This window comes from Sceloporus undulatus, chromosome 11, assembly GCF_019175285.1.
Source record: "Sceloporus undulatus isolate JIND9_A2432 ecotype Alabama chromosome 11, SceUnd_v1.1, whole genome shotgun sequence".
NCBI classification, from domain to species: Eukaryota; Metazoa; Chordata; class Lepidosauria; order Squamata; family Phrynosomatidae; genus Sceloporus; species Sceloporus undulatus.
The window spans coordinates 3,433,992-3,450,581 of record NC_056532.1 but is presented as its reverse complement, the minus strand read 5'-3'; the positions used below and the strand labels follow the sequence as shown (position 1 = coordinate 3,450,581).

Sequence of the window (16,590 nt, the reverse complement as noted above, 5' to 3'; positions counted from 1 at the left end):
AATAATAATAATAATAATAATAATAATAATAATAATAATAATAATAATAATTGGAGAGGCACAGATACCTAAGAGGGGCATCTCCAGCTGGCTATGGTTAGGAAAGACCACCCCATGGGAAGTGTAAGAACCAGCCATGGATGATGCAGGCTTAAAAAAAAGGAGCCCAGAGAGGAACATGTCCCACTGGATTTTTGTTTGTCCATGCCATCTGAGAAAGCTCATACCTTTGTTCTTCCCCGCCAGGTGCTGGAGCTGTTGAAGGTGGCCTGGAGGAGGCGTTTGATCTTTACCGTCGGGACGTCCAGCACGACAGGCGAGAGCAACACCGTGGTGTGGAACGAGATCCACCACAAGACGGAAATGCACTCCAACGTCTCAGGCCACGGCTACCCAGACCCCAACTACCTGGACAATGTGCTGGCGGAGCTGGCAGCTCAGGGCGTCACAGAGGACTGCTTGATGCCCTGAGTCCGCAGGCCTCCGTGGGTGCGTTTCTCAAGGGCTGGCCTTGGCTCCGTCGCTACAGACAGCTATCCCCGTTGCCTTAAGTACGCTTGGCCCATTTCTTCTGAGCAATAATAGTCTCTGGGAACATCCGCCTCGGTTGCAGGGAGAACGTTTACACAAGACATATGTATAGACACACGCCGTGTTTTTAATCTTGATACGAGGGCTTCCGGTCCCGGATCCAACCTGAATGTACGCAAGCGGACCTTTCCCTTTCCCTGTCGGTGGAAATGCATAAAAGAACCGTGGCTTAACTCGCATCTTGTCTCCTTCCAGTATGTTGCTGGGTGTGAGATATAACAATCCCAAGTACCCAGAAGGTGTGGAAACACATCCCTGTTGTGGGTTTGGTTTTGCCATCCTCTCTCCACAAAAATCATGTGCTCCTTTCACGTAGTAAGAAAAGTATGTGCCTTCAATAGCCTGGTGATTTATAGAGACCCCATTAATTTCATAGGGTTTTCTTAGGTGAGTAAAAGTCAGAGGCGGCTTGCTGTTGGCTTCCTCTGAAATATAGCCTACAGCTCCTGATATTCCAAGTACTTAGCTTCCAAGATAGATGGGAAATGGTGTCTTCAGGGTGTTTATGTGGGGCTACTCACTGAGGTTAAATGTCTTCCCTCTACCTCCTGTAAGAGGGATTTCCCCTGCCTGCCTATGGTGAACATAGTAGGCCTTTTCATGCGCAAAGGAAGTAAGGGTTGCAGTCTGATGACCTGTGAAAGCTATTTGCACAGAAGTCTTTTTTACGAAGATAAGACTACAGTAGACCCTTGTTATCCGCTGGGGTTTGGTTCCAAGATCCCCCGTGGACAACAAAATCCATGGATGCTCAAGTCCCGTTAAATATAATGACAAAACGCAAAATGATGTCCCTTATTAAAAAATGGAAAATCAAGGTTTGATATTTGAAATGTATACTTCTTTTTGAACACTTTCAAACCGCGGATGCTTGAATCCGTGTATAAGAAATCCGTGTGTAAGAAGGGCCGGCTGTAATTTAATTCTGCATTATTTTGTTTTGCCTGACATTGTCAGTTGTGTAGAGCTGCTCAGTAAAGCCATATGTTTCCCACCCATGGTCTTCTGAGATGTTTAATGGATTTGCCTACACACATTTCAGTCGGCGTCACCAAAGCCATAAGGGCTGGAAACTCAGGAATACCAAACAATGTGATTCTCAGTGTTCGAAATTTTACGGTCACCATCACGGTCTGTGTTTTTTCTGCTACCCAGTTGCAGCATATGTACATCCTAATCATCAGGGATGAGCTGGTTAATGGGGTGAATATAGTGGGATCCTTAGATGGGACTGACCATGTTCTCCTAGAGTTTGTTATACAGCGGAAAGGAAAAGCCACACTATTCTGCTTTGGTTAGGCCTCACCTGGAATAATCCTATGTCCAGTTCTGGGCCTCGCAATTCAAAAAGGATGTTGAGAAGCTGGAGCATGTCCCAAGGAAGGTGACCAAAATGGTGCAGGGTCCGGAAACCATGAAGCCCTATGAGGATCAACTTAGGGAGCTGGGTATGTTTAGCCTGGAGAAGAGAAGGTTCAGAGGTTAAGACAACATGAAAAACATTAAAATACAATAATATCCCACAAACCCACCCACCTACAATAAAAAATTACTATTAAATGATTTAAAAATTAATTAAGTATGATCGTCCTGTTTTAAGTACACTATTTGTAAGGGTGTTATTTTGAAGGGGGGATATTTAACCTTTGCTGCCAGGAAAATCTGGTGCCAAACAACCTACAAATACCATAATTCCACAGGATCTGAGCCAAGGCTGTTTAAGCAGTGTCAAAAGGATCATTTCTGCAGTGCGGATACAGCCATCTCTGTTTGAAGGAACTGAAGAAGAGCAAACAACAACAACAACAACAACAACAATATTTACAGTGGTCCCTTCACTGGGGTTTAGTTCCAGGACCCTCCATGGATAACTAAATCTGTGGATATTCAACTCCCATTCAATACAATGACACAGTAAGATGGTGTCCCTTGTATAATATGACAAAAGCAAGGTTTGTTTTTTGGAACTGTTATATTTAAAATCCCTTATAACAATAAAATACAGAAACAGAATCACACTGTGACAAGTCGACATAGTTTAAATTATTTTATTTATTGGGGTGAGTTTTGTCCGCTGCTTCATTGAAATAGTGGAGTCATGGGCCCATGGCAGACCCCAGAAGTAATGGGGCTGTCGCTGGGGGCACTAAAAATGGTTGCGGTGTCTCTGTTTGCCACCACTTTAGAGGTCCGAAGTTGCCTGGATGTCGCTCAGGCGACAGGGATTGACGGCAGCCATTTTGTGCTCCCAGGGTCCTTGGTGCGAGTTTGGCGCCCGGGGTGGAGTTGGTGTTTTTGGTTGCGGAATCGCAAAAGATATCCTTTGGCCTCTTATCATCTGGATTGGGTTCCAACTCCAGGCGCGGATGAGACGCTCGTCCAAGTCCACAAGCCGAAATCTGGTGCGCCTCTTCCTCGCGTTTCTCTCTAGTGGCATAGTGGTCAGGATCCGGGTCACTTCGGCCATCGTGGTGGATACGTTTTGGAGGTGCAGAGTTGTTTCCAGAAGCAGCTGGGGTTGAAATCATATAAAGCAGGGATAGGCAACCTTTTTGAGCTGGGAACCGGGTTGCTGTCCCTCAGACAACTGGGGGGGCCGAACTCAAAATGGTGCCCGGAGCGGCACGGAAGCTGCGGTGGGGGCGGCAATTGGCAGCAGGACTGGGCTGGGGCCGGTCCCAAGGCCTCGCCGGGCCGGATCCAGTCCGTGGGCTGTAGGTTGCCGACCCCTGATATACAGGATAATAAGGAGGCTCACGGTGGACGTAAAAATATAACAATACAAGTAGAAGTAAAACCCAACAACTTAAAAAATCTCATATAAATAATAAATCAATGCAATCTTCACTTGACACAGAGGCCAATTCCCTGGTGCTTTGCAAGTTGTGCGCCGCTGAGTGTTGCCAAATGGCTTCCCTGCGCAATGAGGAGCCACCACCATTAGAGGCCACGCTCTGAATCTTGTCCGCCGCGCCACTGTAATATTATTATTATTATTAACCTTTATTTATGAAGCGCTGTAAATTTACACAGCGCTGTACATACAATCTTTTAGTTAGACGATTCCCTGCCCTCGGGCTTACAATCTAAAAAGACATGAACACAGAAGGAGAAGGGAGTGGTGACGGGAAAGGGTAAGAGGTCCAGCAGTTCCTCTCTACCTCCAAGGCCTGGACCAAGGCAGATGGACTGGAGGGAGGGCTTGGCTTCATAATGGATGGTTAATTGTTTTCCAGGGAAAATACATACTCTCAAGTAGGATAATACATATACAGTACATAGCAATACAGGAAATGGTTCAATAAACAGGCACCACAAGAACATCAAATACTGGAGTTGGGGGACCATGACAGATCCCAAAAGTACTGTGAGTATCTCTGGCGGCACTAATGGTGGTTGCGGTGCCCGTTTGCCGCCGCCTTAGATATCCAAAGTTGCCTGGTGATTGGGATTGACGGCAGCCATTTTGTTCTCCGAGGGTCTTTGGCGTGAGTTTGGTGTTTTTGTGGCGGAGTCGCAAAACATATCTTCTGGCTTCTTATCATCGGGATTGGGCTCCAACTCCAGGCATGGATGAGATACTCATCCAAGTTCACCGGTTGTCTCTAGAAGCCGAAATCTGGCGCAACTCCTTGTGATGTTTCTCCCTGGCGGCATAGTGATCAGGATCTGGGTCACTTGGGGCGTCAGGGCGAATACGTTGCTTTGAGAAGCTGGGGTTTAAATAAGTGCAATCTTTGCTCGACGCGGAGGCCAATTCCCTGGCGCTTCATGAAATGTGCGCCGCTGTCGCCAAATGTCTCCCCTCAAATACGCTGTGAGACGAGGCACCTCCATCACTTGAGGACACACTCTGAATTTTGTCCATCGCTCCATTGAAATAGTGGAAGTACTGGGGCTACCTCTGGCGGTGCTAATGGTGGTGGCGGCGTCCCTGTTTGCCGCCGCTTTAGAGGTCCGAAGTTGCCTGGATGTCGCTCAGGTGATAGGGATCAATGGCGGCCATTTTGTGGGTCCTTGGCGTGAGTTTGGCGTTGGGTTCCGGCGCTCAGAAATGGAGTCCCTACATTGGGAGAAAAGCGAGATATTAAGTAAATGCAATAATACTAAAGTACAGTAATAACAATAATGGAGGTTGTTCCTGAAGGGGAGGCCCACCTTGCCTCCTGGGCTCTGAATTGACAGTGGGAAGATGGCCGTCCCTTCGCTCGCTCCGCCTGGAAGACACAAAAGATGGCCAAGTGGTTTACTCCAAAACAAAGAAATGAGAAATAGTAAAATAAAAAGGAGGAGGAGGAGGTTATTAACCCACTTTTGTTCCAACAATGGGGCTGAAAACACACACATATAAAAATGGAGCCTTAGCCTGACATTAATCTAGCCCTGGCGCCATGGCCCTAGCTAGGCCTCTTTGCGCCTGCGCAAAACCCTGAAGCTGGCGAGGAACCGTCCACTCTCATCTATATATGTCTATCTCAGTTCTGTTCCCGCTGTGAAGTCGAAGGCTTTTCTCTCTGTTCGCGAGACCCTGAAACTAAGGAGCGGCCTTTCACTCTGTACTCTTTCATACCTCTATATAAAACCTGCCGCGGTGGCTTCTGGGAGTCGTAGTCCGCCCCTTCTGCAAAGACGGTTCCCGGGGCCTGTTTTCCCTCCGATGATGGCGGCGGGGGGCTTGGGGGAGCGTTGGTGGGCGCAGCTGCCGCAGCACGCCGCCCTGTGCCGCCTCAGGGACCAGGCCCAAACCCAGGCCCAGGCCCAGGCCCAGGCCCAGGCCAGTCCCGAAGCCTCGGAGCAACTCAAGGCAGCCCCTCTCCCTCGGGACCTGATGCTGGGCCTGGGCTCGGAGCTCTTCCTCTGGGACGCCGAGAGGGCCGCCTTCTACGTCCTCGGCCTCCGGGGCCTGGGCGACGAGCCCGAAGGACTAGGCCGCTACCAGGTGCTGCTCCTGAAAGGAGGACTACAACTCCCAGAATCCCCCTCTAGCAGTTATAGTTCTCCTCCTAAAGAGGCTTGGTTTCTCCTTCGGGGTTGGCCTCGGCCTATTTATTATTATTATTATTATTATTATTATTATTATTATTAGATTTTTCATACAGGGGTTTGTCCTCAAGCAATTATTATTATTATTAATTTATTATTATTATCATCATCATCATCATCATCATCATCATCATTATATTTATCCTGCAGGGTTGTCCTCAACCTATTAATATATTATTATCATTATCAACCTATTATTATTATTATTATTATTATTATTATTATTATTATATTTATCCTGCAGGGTTGTCCTTGATTTCTTCTTCTTATTATTATTATTATTGCCGACCTATTGGTTGTCATTGACCTCTTATTATTATTATTATTATTATTAACATTATCATTATTATATTTATCCTGCAGGGTTGTTCTTGATCTATTATTATTATTATTATTATTATTATTATTATTATTATTGCCCCCTTATTATTATTATTATTATTATTATTATTATTATTATTAACAATTTATTATTATATTAACGTAATATTATTAATAATTTTAATTTTTATCCCGCCTCTCCCTAGGGATCGCGGTGGGTTACGGTAAGAGGAAATAAAACACAAATCATAACATAATCAAAATGATACAATTCCCAACTCTCCGCCAAAAAAAACATCAAATTAAAACAATCCGTTACAAGTTCAAGATTAAAAATTAGTTATAAAGTGATACAGGATCCTGGGGGATGTGTAGCTTTACGAGGCCTTTAAGCCTTTGGAAAGAGGGCTTGTGTGCCTTGCCAAACTATAACTCCCAAGATGCCCTAGCGCTTGAAGCAATGTCAAACTGCATTACAATCGGCCCTCTGTATATATATATATATATATATATATCCCATGGATTCCTGTCCACAGCTTGATTCCCCCAAAATATAAGTTCCAAAATACTTTCTCAAGCTGCACAAGCTTGAATAAAGAGGACTAATGCTATAAGAAGACATAGTCCCTAGCAGCTGCAACAACGGCCCAATCCACACTGCAGAAATAACCTGGTTTGAGACCGCTTTAACAGCCCTGGCTCAATGCTAGGAAATCCTGGGAACTGTCATTTTGTGAGACATTGAGCCTTCTCTCTCTGGTGCCACAATCAACCACAATCCCTAGGATTCCCTAACATTGAGCCAGGGCAGTTAAAGCAGTCTCAAACCAGGTTACTTCTGCAGTGTGTTGTTTTGGACCAAGACCTGTAACCATAAGTCAGAAAGGGCTTCGAAGGCACACAGCATCGATGACGAAATACAAGTGATGCGCACTTACTTTAAGATGGGGTTTCTTTTCAAATTATGACGCAAGTCGGAAGTGTTTCTAAACCCATTTTATGTCTTCCATTTCCAGACCTTGCTGTGCATCAATCCGCCCCTTTTCGAGGTCTATCAGGCGGCGCTGAGCCCGACGCAGAAGCATGTGGCGCTCATTGGGACCAAGGGGCTGATGGCGCTGGAGCTGCCCAAACGTTGGGGGAAGAACTCCGAGTTCGAAGGCGGGAAGGCGACCGTGAATTGCAGGTTCGTCTTCCGGTTTGGTCCAATCCTTTGTAATTCTTTCTCTGAGTATTCCTACATTAAGAAGAGCTTCCACATTAGCCAGACTGAACATCTTTCCTTCTGCTGTATTAGACGGTAAACGTAATATGGTTCCATGCTCGAACCGGCTTTCCCTTGCGGTTCTGATGAATTAGAGACATTGTTTTGCTTTGCTTCATCCTTTGGATCCCTTGCCATACGCCCCTAAATTTTACCCTCGACTTATCCATGGTCCATAGCCAAATCCATCATTTTGGCCCCAAAACTTGCTCCTCTGTTGTTGCGGCAACAGAATATAATAATAATTAGCAGTAATAAATGTTGGCGATCCGTGCCACTGGCAGCCCGTTTTTTCAATTGAAACACAGTGCTTTTCACTTCTCAAACCTCTCTCTTCCAGCACTATACCTATCGCCGAAAGGTTCTTCACCAGTTCGACAACTCTGACGCTGAAGCATGCAGCCTGGTTCCCAAGTGAGACCCTGGAGCCCCACGTTGTGCTGTTGACATCTGACAACACAATACGGTAACTTCCGTGCCCTGGACAGTTTGCTTTTAAGCAGAGGAGTGTGGTTTCCCTGTTATTGATCTGATACTGATAGCATAGTGGTGCATTCCTTCATCCCACTGTTCATAAGAGTTAGAAGAGTAAAGTGGCAAAGAGTACGAACTAGAAACCTTTATGGTTTCAAAGCTTGTCTCTGCCACAGACTCACTCAGCCTTGAGCCGCCCCATCTACACTTTAAAACCTGGGGCCTTTGGCATGTGCTCTTACCACTGAGCCGTGGCCCCTTTCACGCAACTTTATAAAGATGTTGCAAAGACGCTTTATTTTTTGGACCAAGTTCTCAGAATCCCCAAACGGTGATAATGTTGGTAAGTGGATTCCAGGAGTTGCATTACAAAAGGTAGCTCCCAGGCTTTGTGGAATGGTTATGGAGACGATCAATGCGCCGACGCGACAAAATCTCCTCTTAATAACTGGAATATGAATGCTTTGAGCAAATAAACTAGCAAGCCTCTAACTGACCATAGTTTATTGTTTCATCTGAACCGAGGAATGAAACAAGGCAGTTGTTAAACCACTTTCAAACTGCGATTCAATATTACCCGATTACCTGGACTGTGGTTTATTTATGTTTAATCCATTTTTGCCTATTAGGATTTACAGCCTGAGTTTGCCTGAGACCCCCGTGAAAGTGATTGCTCTTTCCTCAGCTGCTGATGAGGAGATGCTGAGGCTTAACAAAGGGTAAGATTTATTGCCTCTGGAAACACTGCTGTTGCTTCCTCCCTGGAGGAACTGAGTATGGAGAAACGTACTCCGGACTGAATTGCCTTCCTCCCCTCAGGAGAGGCTACACAGCGTTGATCGGCGAGACGGCTGTGGCTCTTGACTTTGGCCCCCTGACAGCAGTTCCCAAAAGCATTGCTGAGCAGCGAGAGAAAGAGGAGGTGCTGGCATACCCTTTGTACATCTTGTACGAAAATGGGGAGACCTTCCTGACCTACATCAGTCTGGTCCACAGGTAAAGATCTAAACTGTAATTGTGGTTTCTAACATAAGGATGTTAGTCTTTTTTATTTTAACCTAGGTCCCAAACAGAAGGGCCAAAATAAAGCCGCTTTGGGTCACTTTGGAGGTATGCTGTTTAAATGATGCATGCGTCCTAAGAGGCTGGAAGCCGCGCCAAAGCCATGCTTTGGTACTAAGGACTGAAAAGACAGATTCTTTGGATTCGGACAGAAGCGTCTGGTTAACCGCAGTGGGAAACGGCTACAATTCGGGCTCATTTGGAGCTTTGGGTCGGTGTGAAAGTGATACAGAGGTTGGCGATGATAAACAGGTTGTGTCTTGGATTGTTTTAGTGCTGGGAACATTGGCAAGCTGTTGGGTCCGCTGCCCATGCACCCTGCGGCCGAAGACAACTACGGATACGACGCTTGCGCGGTTCTGTGCCTTCCGTGTGTCCCCAACATCTTAGTGATCGCCACCGAATCGGGAATGTTATATCACTGCGTGGTGTTGGAAGGAGAAGAGGATGACGAACAAATGGTACGTTTGGATATTACAGTTCGGACCTCAAACAAACTGTAACATAGCGAATACTATGGCTTGGCTATTGTTAGAATTAACCAGGCTAGCAGAGGTCTAAAGCAAACCCTTCCAGAGTTTGTATGAAATCTGGCAGCACAACTTGCACGCAAAGTGCTTCTGGAGTGGATTTAACCCCTTTCTGAGTAGAGAAATCTTAACAGAACCATTCAAATGCTCCCTGCAGTCTGTCAAATCCTGGGATTCAAGAACGGACCTCATCCCGTCCCTCTATGTGTTTGAGTGCGTCGAACTGGAGCTTGCGCTGCGTCTGGCCTCGAAAGAGGGAGAGGAGCCGCTGGACCCGGACTTCTCCTGCCCAATTAAACTGCACCGAGGTAGGAGACTTGCCTCCATTGGTGTCCTCTTGCACTCTGTGTAGTGTCTGAATAAACCCACATTGCAGGTAAAGTCAGTAAAACATATGGCCAAACTCTGCGCACTTTGCTTCACATGGCAGCCCCAAACTAACTGTCTTGGTGATCAGTTTGCTTCCTGGCTCTCCGTTGCCCTAAAATGTTTTGCTGTATGGTTGACTCCTGCTTAGAGTTTGGGAAAAACGACCGAGAGATTTGAGGAGTTGTAGTTCTCCAAGTTGTTGTGGCTCGGCCTGAGAAGCTGCAGTTGGACCTCTTCACTCTGTGGCCTCTTACTATAGCTAGTAAAGAGGTTCTCTACATTTCTTTTGACAGGGGAACCCAAATAATTCCTTTTCCCCTAAAGAATTAAGTCAATCCAGTCAAATGGAAGGAGGGGAAATCGCTGGTGAGCCTTGTGAGCCAGAGAGAGTTGTGCAAGTGCTTACAACTCGAGCTTTGGCTGTCCGCTAACATGTGAACGAACTTGCCCTTTCAGATCCGAAATGTCCCTCGCGCTACCACTGTACACATGATGCCGGCGTGCACAGCGTTGGCCTTCCCTGGATCAACAAGCTGCACAAATTCCTCGGCTCAGGTGAGTTTCGTCTTGGGAGTCTTGCTTTCCTAAAGCTAAGCGTTTAAATCTTCTCCGAGTACTGCCTGGAACATAAATATACAGGCAAGCGGTGTCTATATAAAGCTAAAACTGTGACACGGTTGTAACGTTGTTTGAAACCTTCCCTGTGTCGCATGTCTGAATGAGTTTGCCGGCTTTTCCAGATGAGGAAGACAAGGACAGTCTGCAAGAACTGGGAGCCGAACAGAAATGCTTTGTGGAGCACATCCTTTGCACCAAGCCTCTGCCATGCAGGTGAGAGAGAGCCAGGCAGTGCTAGAAAGCCATATAAAGTCTTCGCTGTCTTACCCTGAAGATGGCATTTGTTGTTCTGCACTTGGGTCGGTTGAAGCTTTCCAGAAGGTGTTAATGTGTATACTCTCCTCCTTCTCCTGTGTCTTCTTTTTCTAATCTAGACAATCCGCCTCCATTAGAGGGTTTACCATCATCTCAGACATCTTGGGCCCCACAATGATCTGCCTCACTGGGTCTTACGAATGCATCACCAAGCCTCTTCTGTATGTACCAGACCACTTTAACGTCTCCTCTTCCCTTTAGGTCTCGAAGCGGGAAAGTATTGTTGCTCATGGGAAAGGATTTAGATGAAGCACAAGCCTTGGCCTTGTGGAAATTCTGCCGCGTCCCTCGCAATGAGTAAACTCATGGCTGGGGTTAACTGACTGCTTGAGGGCCACACTTTGTGTTAAACGCACATACAAATCAGTTGCATAAAATGCATAAAAATTAGCTACACATAGGTAAAATATTTAAAGAGATTTTATAAGTAGCTTCAAGTAATTTCATCATTCGTGAAATATTAAAATGCGAAGCCAGTGATGATACAAGCTGGGATTTCTTGATCACTGGTGGGATTGTTTTAAAGATTGGGAAGAGTGTGGCGAAGACTGGGGAGAGGCCTTTGGTGAATACTGACAGATGATAATGCCTGGTGTTTCTTTCGACAGTTCTGCCGTCCACCCTCCCTGCCCTCCACTTCTGTGCACCAAGGAAGACTCTCAGGTTATGGCCTCACCCCTCCGCATCGTGGCTGAATCGCAAGACTCCTTCGAGAGACACATCCAGAGCATCTTGTCTCGCGTCTCTGCCAATCCGTTGCTGTTGAAGTACGGCATCTCTTTCTGCTGAAACTTAATATACCCAGGAAGGTGTTCATATTTTCCCCATCGTTCCTGGACCCCTCAGTGTCCAAAGCAGACCCTCTTGTTGGGCAGTTAGCCTTAAGAGCTGCAGGGCGACCAGGGAAGGGGTGGCATTGGTGCTTCCCAAGCCCTTGCCTTTTCCAGGAAGGGTCACCTGGAATAGTGAGAGAAGGAATCAGGACTTCGTGTCCTGTTTGGATAGCTTTTTTACGACACCCACATTGCTGGACCGTTGCCTGGACACATCTTCTGTGTGAGGAAATGTCAAGGCTGGTCCCTTTTACACCAGTATTGTGACCGGTGGCTGATCCAAGCTCTTCTCTTCCCCTTCTTTGCTGCTTCTATAGCATACTTTTCACCACTCTCAGTCTTCTGCTTCCATGATAGTTATCCCCGAAAGCTGGTGGAGACCCAAGGGAGTTGAGGTGTTGCTTTGTGGACTGTCTGAACACTTCCTTTGCAAGTGAAGTTGTGGGTAAAGAGGGGTATGGACAGCTCAACTGTTAACTAAGAGAGCACACAGTAGATGAGAAAAGACCATGTGTAGCGCCTTCAAATAATCTTTCACATATGGGGTTGGTTGCATATCTGGGGTTTGGCACCTAGTATCGTAAAGTGTGACCTGTTCCAGCGACTTCAATCATTTTGGGCTCGAATCCTGTGGGCGGTTCCTTTGAATCCATGGAACTTACATAAGTCTAAACTTACTAGCCATCATGTATTTCGGTGGATCTAGTCTAATTCAGGATGCCTGTAAGATGTGGGCCATTAACTTTCCATGCCAAGGCATCACACTGGGGCAGGTTAGATCTCAGATAACTGCACCTTGCTCCACTTGATGCCAGCAGCCTTGAGGGTGGCATAGTGTGTTTAATCTTGAGGTCAAAAGGAAGTATGTATGGGGCACATGACCCAGTGAGAAGCAGCACAGAATGGGATTTAATGGAGGAGAACACAGCAGCATTGAAAGGTTATTTATTTTGGCAGCCACCAGATAGGTTGAACCCCAGTAGAAATGCTAGGAAACATCCTATTGTCGCAGCCAGTTGTCAGGTTAAATGTTTCTTCTCGGGGCATAATATCTCTTTGCATCTTACGACGGTGATGTTTTTGCCTCTCAGGACGGCGGATAAAGAGTCTTCTCCACCCCCCGACGAATGCCTTCAGCTTCTCAGCAGAGCCACCCAAGTGTTCAGGGAAGAATACATTCTGAAACAGGACTTGGCCAGAGAAGAGATCCAGCGAAGGTACAAAGCTTCTAAAACCTGTCGGTCAGCTCTTTGGCTCCCTGGTTGCCACAGTGGACTGTTTCAGATGCCCAAAGAACCTGGGATCTGTATCAGTGCCTTTCAAAGTATCTTGTGTGAGGGACTGGCAGAGTTTTCTCCTCAGGGAGCGGCACTAGATTTGGGCCCTTTGGCCACAGTTGTTTCATTCATTCCTGGAAACTCTCCATGGACCACCACTTTGAGTGCCACTGATCTATATCACCTCCTGACTTTCTCAGAAGCAATACGGACAAGAGTCTGTAGCCATTAGATTTCCTAGGCACTGGAATAAGCTATTGTTCCAAAGAGGGTTTCCTTGCTTTATGTTATCATGGGGCTCATCCAAGGAGTGCCTTGCATGAATGGATGGAGACTTTGCTCTGGTCTATCTGTGTTGTCTTTCTTCACAGGGAGGCTCTCCCTCCTCTCCCTTTCCTTGGGAGACAATAAAAGTAATAGGATAGTTTCTCTTGCTTGATTCTGTCTAGCATGTGTGTGTGTGTGTGTGTGTGTGTATTAAGTGTCCTCCCCACATGTGGTTTCAAATGACCAGAGAAGCAATTTCACCAAAATGTGAGAAAGAACTTCTCGACTCTAAGAGCTGTTTGACAGTAGAATGGCCTGCCTTGGAAGGTTATGGAGTCTCCTCCTTCGGAGGGTTTTAAACAGAGGCTGGATGCCATCTTGTCAGGAATGCGTTACTTGTGTTGCCCTAGATGGCTCCTGCAGTCCCTTCCAGCCCTTATGTTTTTATGACTGTATGAACTGCTTCCCAGCATTTATTAATCTCGGTAAAAGAAATAGACGTGGAGCAAATGAGAAAAGCACAAGCATTTTGCACTGTATCCAAGTCTTAAAATGTTGGCCTCTCCCTTTGGTCCTCAGAGTGAAATTGCTGCGTGAACAGAAGAAGAAGCAGCTGGAGGATCTTGGCTACTGTCGAGAAGAAAGGTGAGGCCAACCTATTTCTGATAAGCCTGGCTGGTTTCTCTTTCTCTATTTCAAGCATTTTTCCTCTCCTCCCAGAATGTTTTTTACAAACCAGAAATGCGACAGTCCCTGCCTTTGAGCTTACAGCCCAAAGCTTCACAACTGCTTTCATTGCCCATCGGTCCCTATAGTCAAAAACCTCTTGCTACTCTGTGCCAACAGCAACTGGTGTCTAAGATTTGGAAGAGAAACACCAGTGGTTTGAATCTGTTGCCTGTGCCTCTTTCTTCCCCTTTGGCTGCTGAGAGGCCTGGAAGCAACAGGGAACAAAGGTGTGCCTTGCTTACATTTTAAAATTAATTTTAATTGCTTAAAATGTTAACATTTCCTTTTCGCTTACAGGAAAAGCCTGCGGGAGATGGCAGAGCGCCTGGCCGACAAGTACGAGGAAGCCAAAGAGAAACAAGAAGACATTGTGAACAGGTAAGGACAGGGAGGCTCTCCCTGGAGATGAGCATCCTTCTTTTCGGATGCCAGTGAGACTGCGGAGGCCTTCTTTGGGAGCTGAGTCACAAAACTATACATCCTCTGGCATCACAGAGGTGCACCGAATGAGGGATAAGAGCTGGGCTTTGGGGAGGTCAGACAGCAGCAGTATGGAACAAAGCCGGCCACCTCAGCTTCTAACAGTTTCATAGAGGCTTATTCATTGTCGAAATCCTTTAACAATAGTTTTGAATCCCTTTCTGAAGACATGCAGAGAAAGAGAGCCCACCACCTCTTTGGGCATTTGGTTCTGTGGCTGAACCATTCTTACTGTCAAGAGGTTGCTTCTCATGTTCCACTGAAAACTACTTTCCTGTAACTTAAAGCCCCATGGTATTCAGCAGTCCTCAGGGGTTTCGGTGTGGCTTCTTACTGGCATTTTGGTCTGGTTTTTGCACTTCAAGGATGAAGAAGGTGCTGCACCGTTTTCACTCTCAGCTGCCCGTCTTGTCGGACAGCGAAAAGGACATGAAGAAAGAGCTGCAGACAATTCAAGAGCAGTTGCGGCACTTGGGAAACTCTATCAAACAGGTGAGTGCGCCTTTTCTTTTCTCATGCGTTCAAGAGACCAAGGGCCCCGTTCCCACTAATGCAGTTATAGCACTATTATTTCAGTTTTACCACTATGTGGGAAAACTGCATTTGCGGTTTTGGGAGATGCAAAATCTCTTTGGCTGAGAACTCAAAACGACCCTACACTGCAAATCCCATGATTCCTTAGGATGTTGCCGTAATAGTTAAAGTGGAATGCAGCACTGTAATTGTGCAGTGTGAATGAAAATAACATGGGCATATGTGCGCATCCAACATGAAGTGAGTTTATCATTTCGGTGTCACTTTTCAACCACAGCAGTGGAAACCCTCACCCTCCAGATACTGGATTTCAACTCCCATCAGCCCTGCCAGTGCAGAATGGGACTTGCTGCCAAGAGCATCTGGGGAGGCCACCTGTTTGCGGCTTTAAAGGTGTTTGAGGAGGCTATCCTTGTGTCTTGCCTGTTAGGTTAAAATGAAAAAGGATTACCAGCAAAGGAAAATGGAGAAGGGGACCAGCCCCCGGACGCCCAGCATCTCCCTCAGCACCTATCAGAGGAAATGCATCCAGGCCGTTTTGAAAGAGGAGTAAGTTGGCACCACATTAACCCTCCTCTGACATCTTAATAGATTTGGCGCATGGCAAAGGACTCTCCCAGGCTGATGAGCGGTTTGGGTTTCAGAGCTGTTCTTGGAAATGTGTGTAACGTGGCAGACTTTGCGCATCCCAAGTATCTGCATTGCCTGAGAGAAAGCTCACTGTCTCTTTAGTTTTTAAGGATCTCTCCCATTTTTATGACCCTGATGGGGACACGGCAAGAAAGATGCGCAAATACATACAGGTCAAGTTCTGCATTTACAGTTGCAGCGGCCTAACTGTAAAACTGGCCGTGGACTGTCCAAAACCTTTCCTGATGTTAAAAACTACAGTCAGCCCTCCGTATCAACCATCCATGGCTCAGAAATACTCAAAAATATAAATTCCCACAAGCAAATCTTGATTTTTCCATTTCAAATAAGAGACACCATTTTGCTATGCCGTTGTATGTAATGCGACTTAAACATCCATGGATTTTGGCATCCGCGGGGGGTCCTGAAACCAAACCCCAGCGGATACTAAGGCTCCACTGTAATGTTCCTGCTTTCTTCGCTCACAATCATTGCTGTGTCTTAATTGGGGGTTTTCTTACTTTTTTACAGGGGAGAACACATCCAGGAGATGGTGAAACAGATCAACGACATCCGGAACCATGTCGCCTTTTAGGCTGCATCACAAACGCCGCCGTTAACTTTGTGGAATGTGAATGAGATGCCTTTCTCCTAATTTATAAGTTGTTTGTATCATTGTTTTTTTACATTGTCCACATTGTTTAATAAATACCTTTTTAAAGAAGTCCACCTGAGGATAAAACAAATCTCAAGGGGTATTATTAGATGTTTCAGCGGAGAGGTCAGTGGGGCGCAGTCGCCCAGAAGTGATTTCGCGCAGCGTCTGTTTCTGTCGGCGAAAGGGTCTGAGAAGAATCACGTAAGACCTTTTATTATTAGTATTATTATCTCCTCCTTTAATTTGGAACACTGCTTTAAGGATACACCTTCAATACAGTTAAACAAATGGTTACAGTTTATTTTAATTCAGTAGACAGGAGAATTCTACATCCACAGTTTCACAGGACACCAGTGGCTTGGTTTTGTTGGGACGCAGCATAATCCCAAACGCTCCTGCGGTGAAATCGAAAGGCTTCAAAAGAAAAAAAGGGGGGTTTTCTGTATCGACTTCCCTGTCTCCCCACCCTTCTCCTTGGCCAAACCCATGCTTTTGAGAGGTTGTCTAGTGATGCCACAAGAACCACCAAAGTTAAAAGGGGTTAACAGTTAAGTAGTATTACACATGCTGTAAGAACTTCTATGTTGCACATATT

At 46.1% G+C, this 16,590-nt stretch overlaps 2 protein-coding genes and 1 long non-coding RNA gene across 4 annotated transcripts in view; 2 read left to right on the top strand and 1 right to left on the bottom strand.

Moving 5' to 3' along the window:
- DTX2 (deltex E3 ubiquitin ligase 2) overlaps positions 1-1,587 on the top strand; it is an 8,876-nt gene extending 7,289 nt beyond the window's left edge. For both annotated transcript variants that reach the window (XM_042442686.1, XM_042442685.1), the window contains one exon: positions 247-1,587. In XM_042442686.1, the coding sequence (XP_042298620.1) occupies positions 247-471 (225 nt within the window). In that variant the 3' untranslated portion in view covers positions 472-1,587. The remainder of the gene's footprint in view (positions 1-246) is intronic.
- A 2,336-nt stretch (positions 1,588-3,923) lies between these two features.
- LOC121916887 lies at positions 3,924-5,008 on the bottom strand. Its single transcript, XR_006100927.1, has 3 exons — positions 4,904-5,008; positions 4,750-4,808; positions 3,924-4,654 (listed from the first exon to the last, which is right to left on the bottom strand). It is a non-coding gene; the product is annotated as an uncharacterized LOC121916887 (long non-coding RNA).
- A 181-nt stretch (positions 5,009-5,189) lies between these two features.
- NUP88 (nucleoporin 88) lies at positions 5,190-16,083 on the top strand. The gene is made up of 17 exons (XM_042442427.1): positions 5,190-5,530; positions 6,972-7,141; positions 7,560-7,685; positions 8,323-8,412; positions 8,513-8,689; positions 9,030-9,216; positions 9,443-9,593; positions 10,111-10,209; positions 10,395-10,485; positions 10,647-10,748; positions 11,196-11,354; positions 12,512-12,637; positions 13,544-13,609; positions 13,991-14,071; positions 14,539-14,665; positions 15,138-15,256; positions 15,869-16,083. The coding sequence occupies exons 1-17, from the start codon at positions 5,249-5,251 to the stop codon at positions 15,930-15,932; spliced, it is 2,217 nt and encodes a 738-aa protein (XP_042298361.1). The 5' UTR covers positions 5,190-5,248; the 3' UTR covers positions 15,933-16,083.
- Positions 16,084-16,590: the final 507 nt, after the last annotated feature.

What these genes read in the sequence shown, in the direction of transcription:
- NUP88 (XM_042442427.1), top strand. Translation starts at nt 5,249, where the DNA reads ATGATGGCGGCGGGGGGCTTGGGGGAGCGTTGGTGGGCGCAGCTGCCG. An exon ending in AAGGACTAGGCCGCTACCAG is followed by an intron (nt 5,531 to 6,971) that starts GTGCTGCTCCTG and finishes TTCCATTTCCAG; the next exon opens with ACCTTGCTGTGCATCAATCC. An exon ending in AAGGCGACCGTGAATTGCAG is followed by an intron (nt 7,142 to 7,559) that starts GTTCGTCTTCCG and finishes TCTCTCTTCCAG; the next exon opens with CACTATACCTATCGCCGAAA.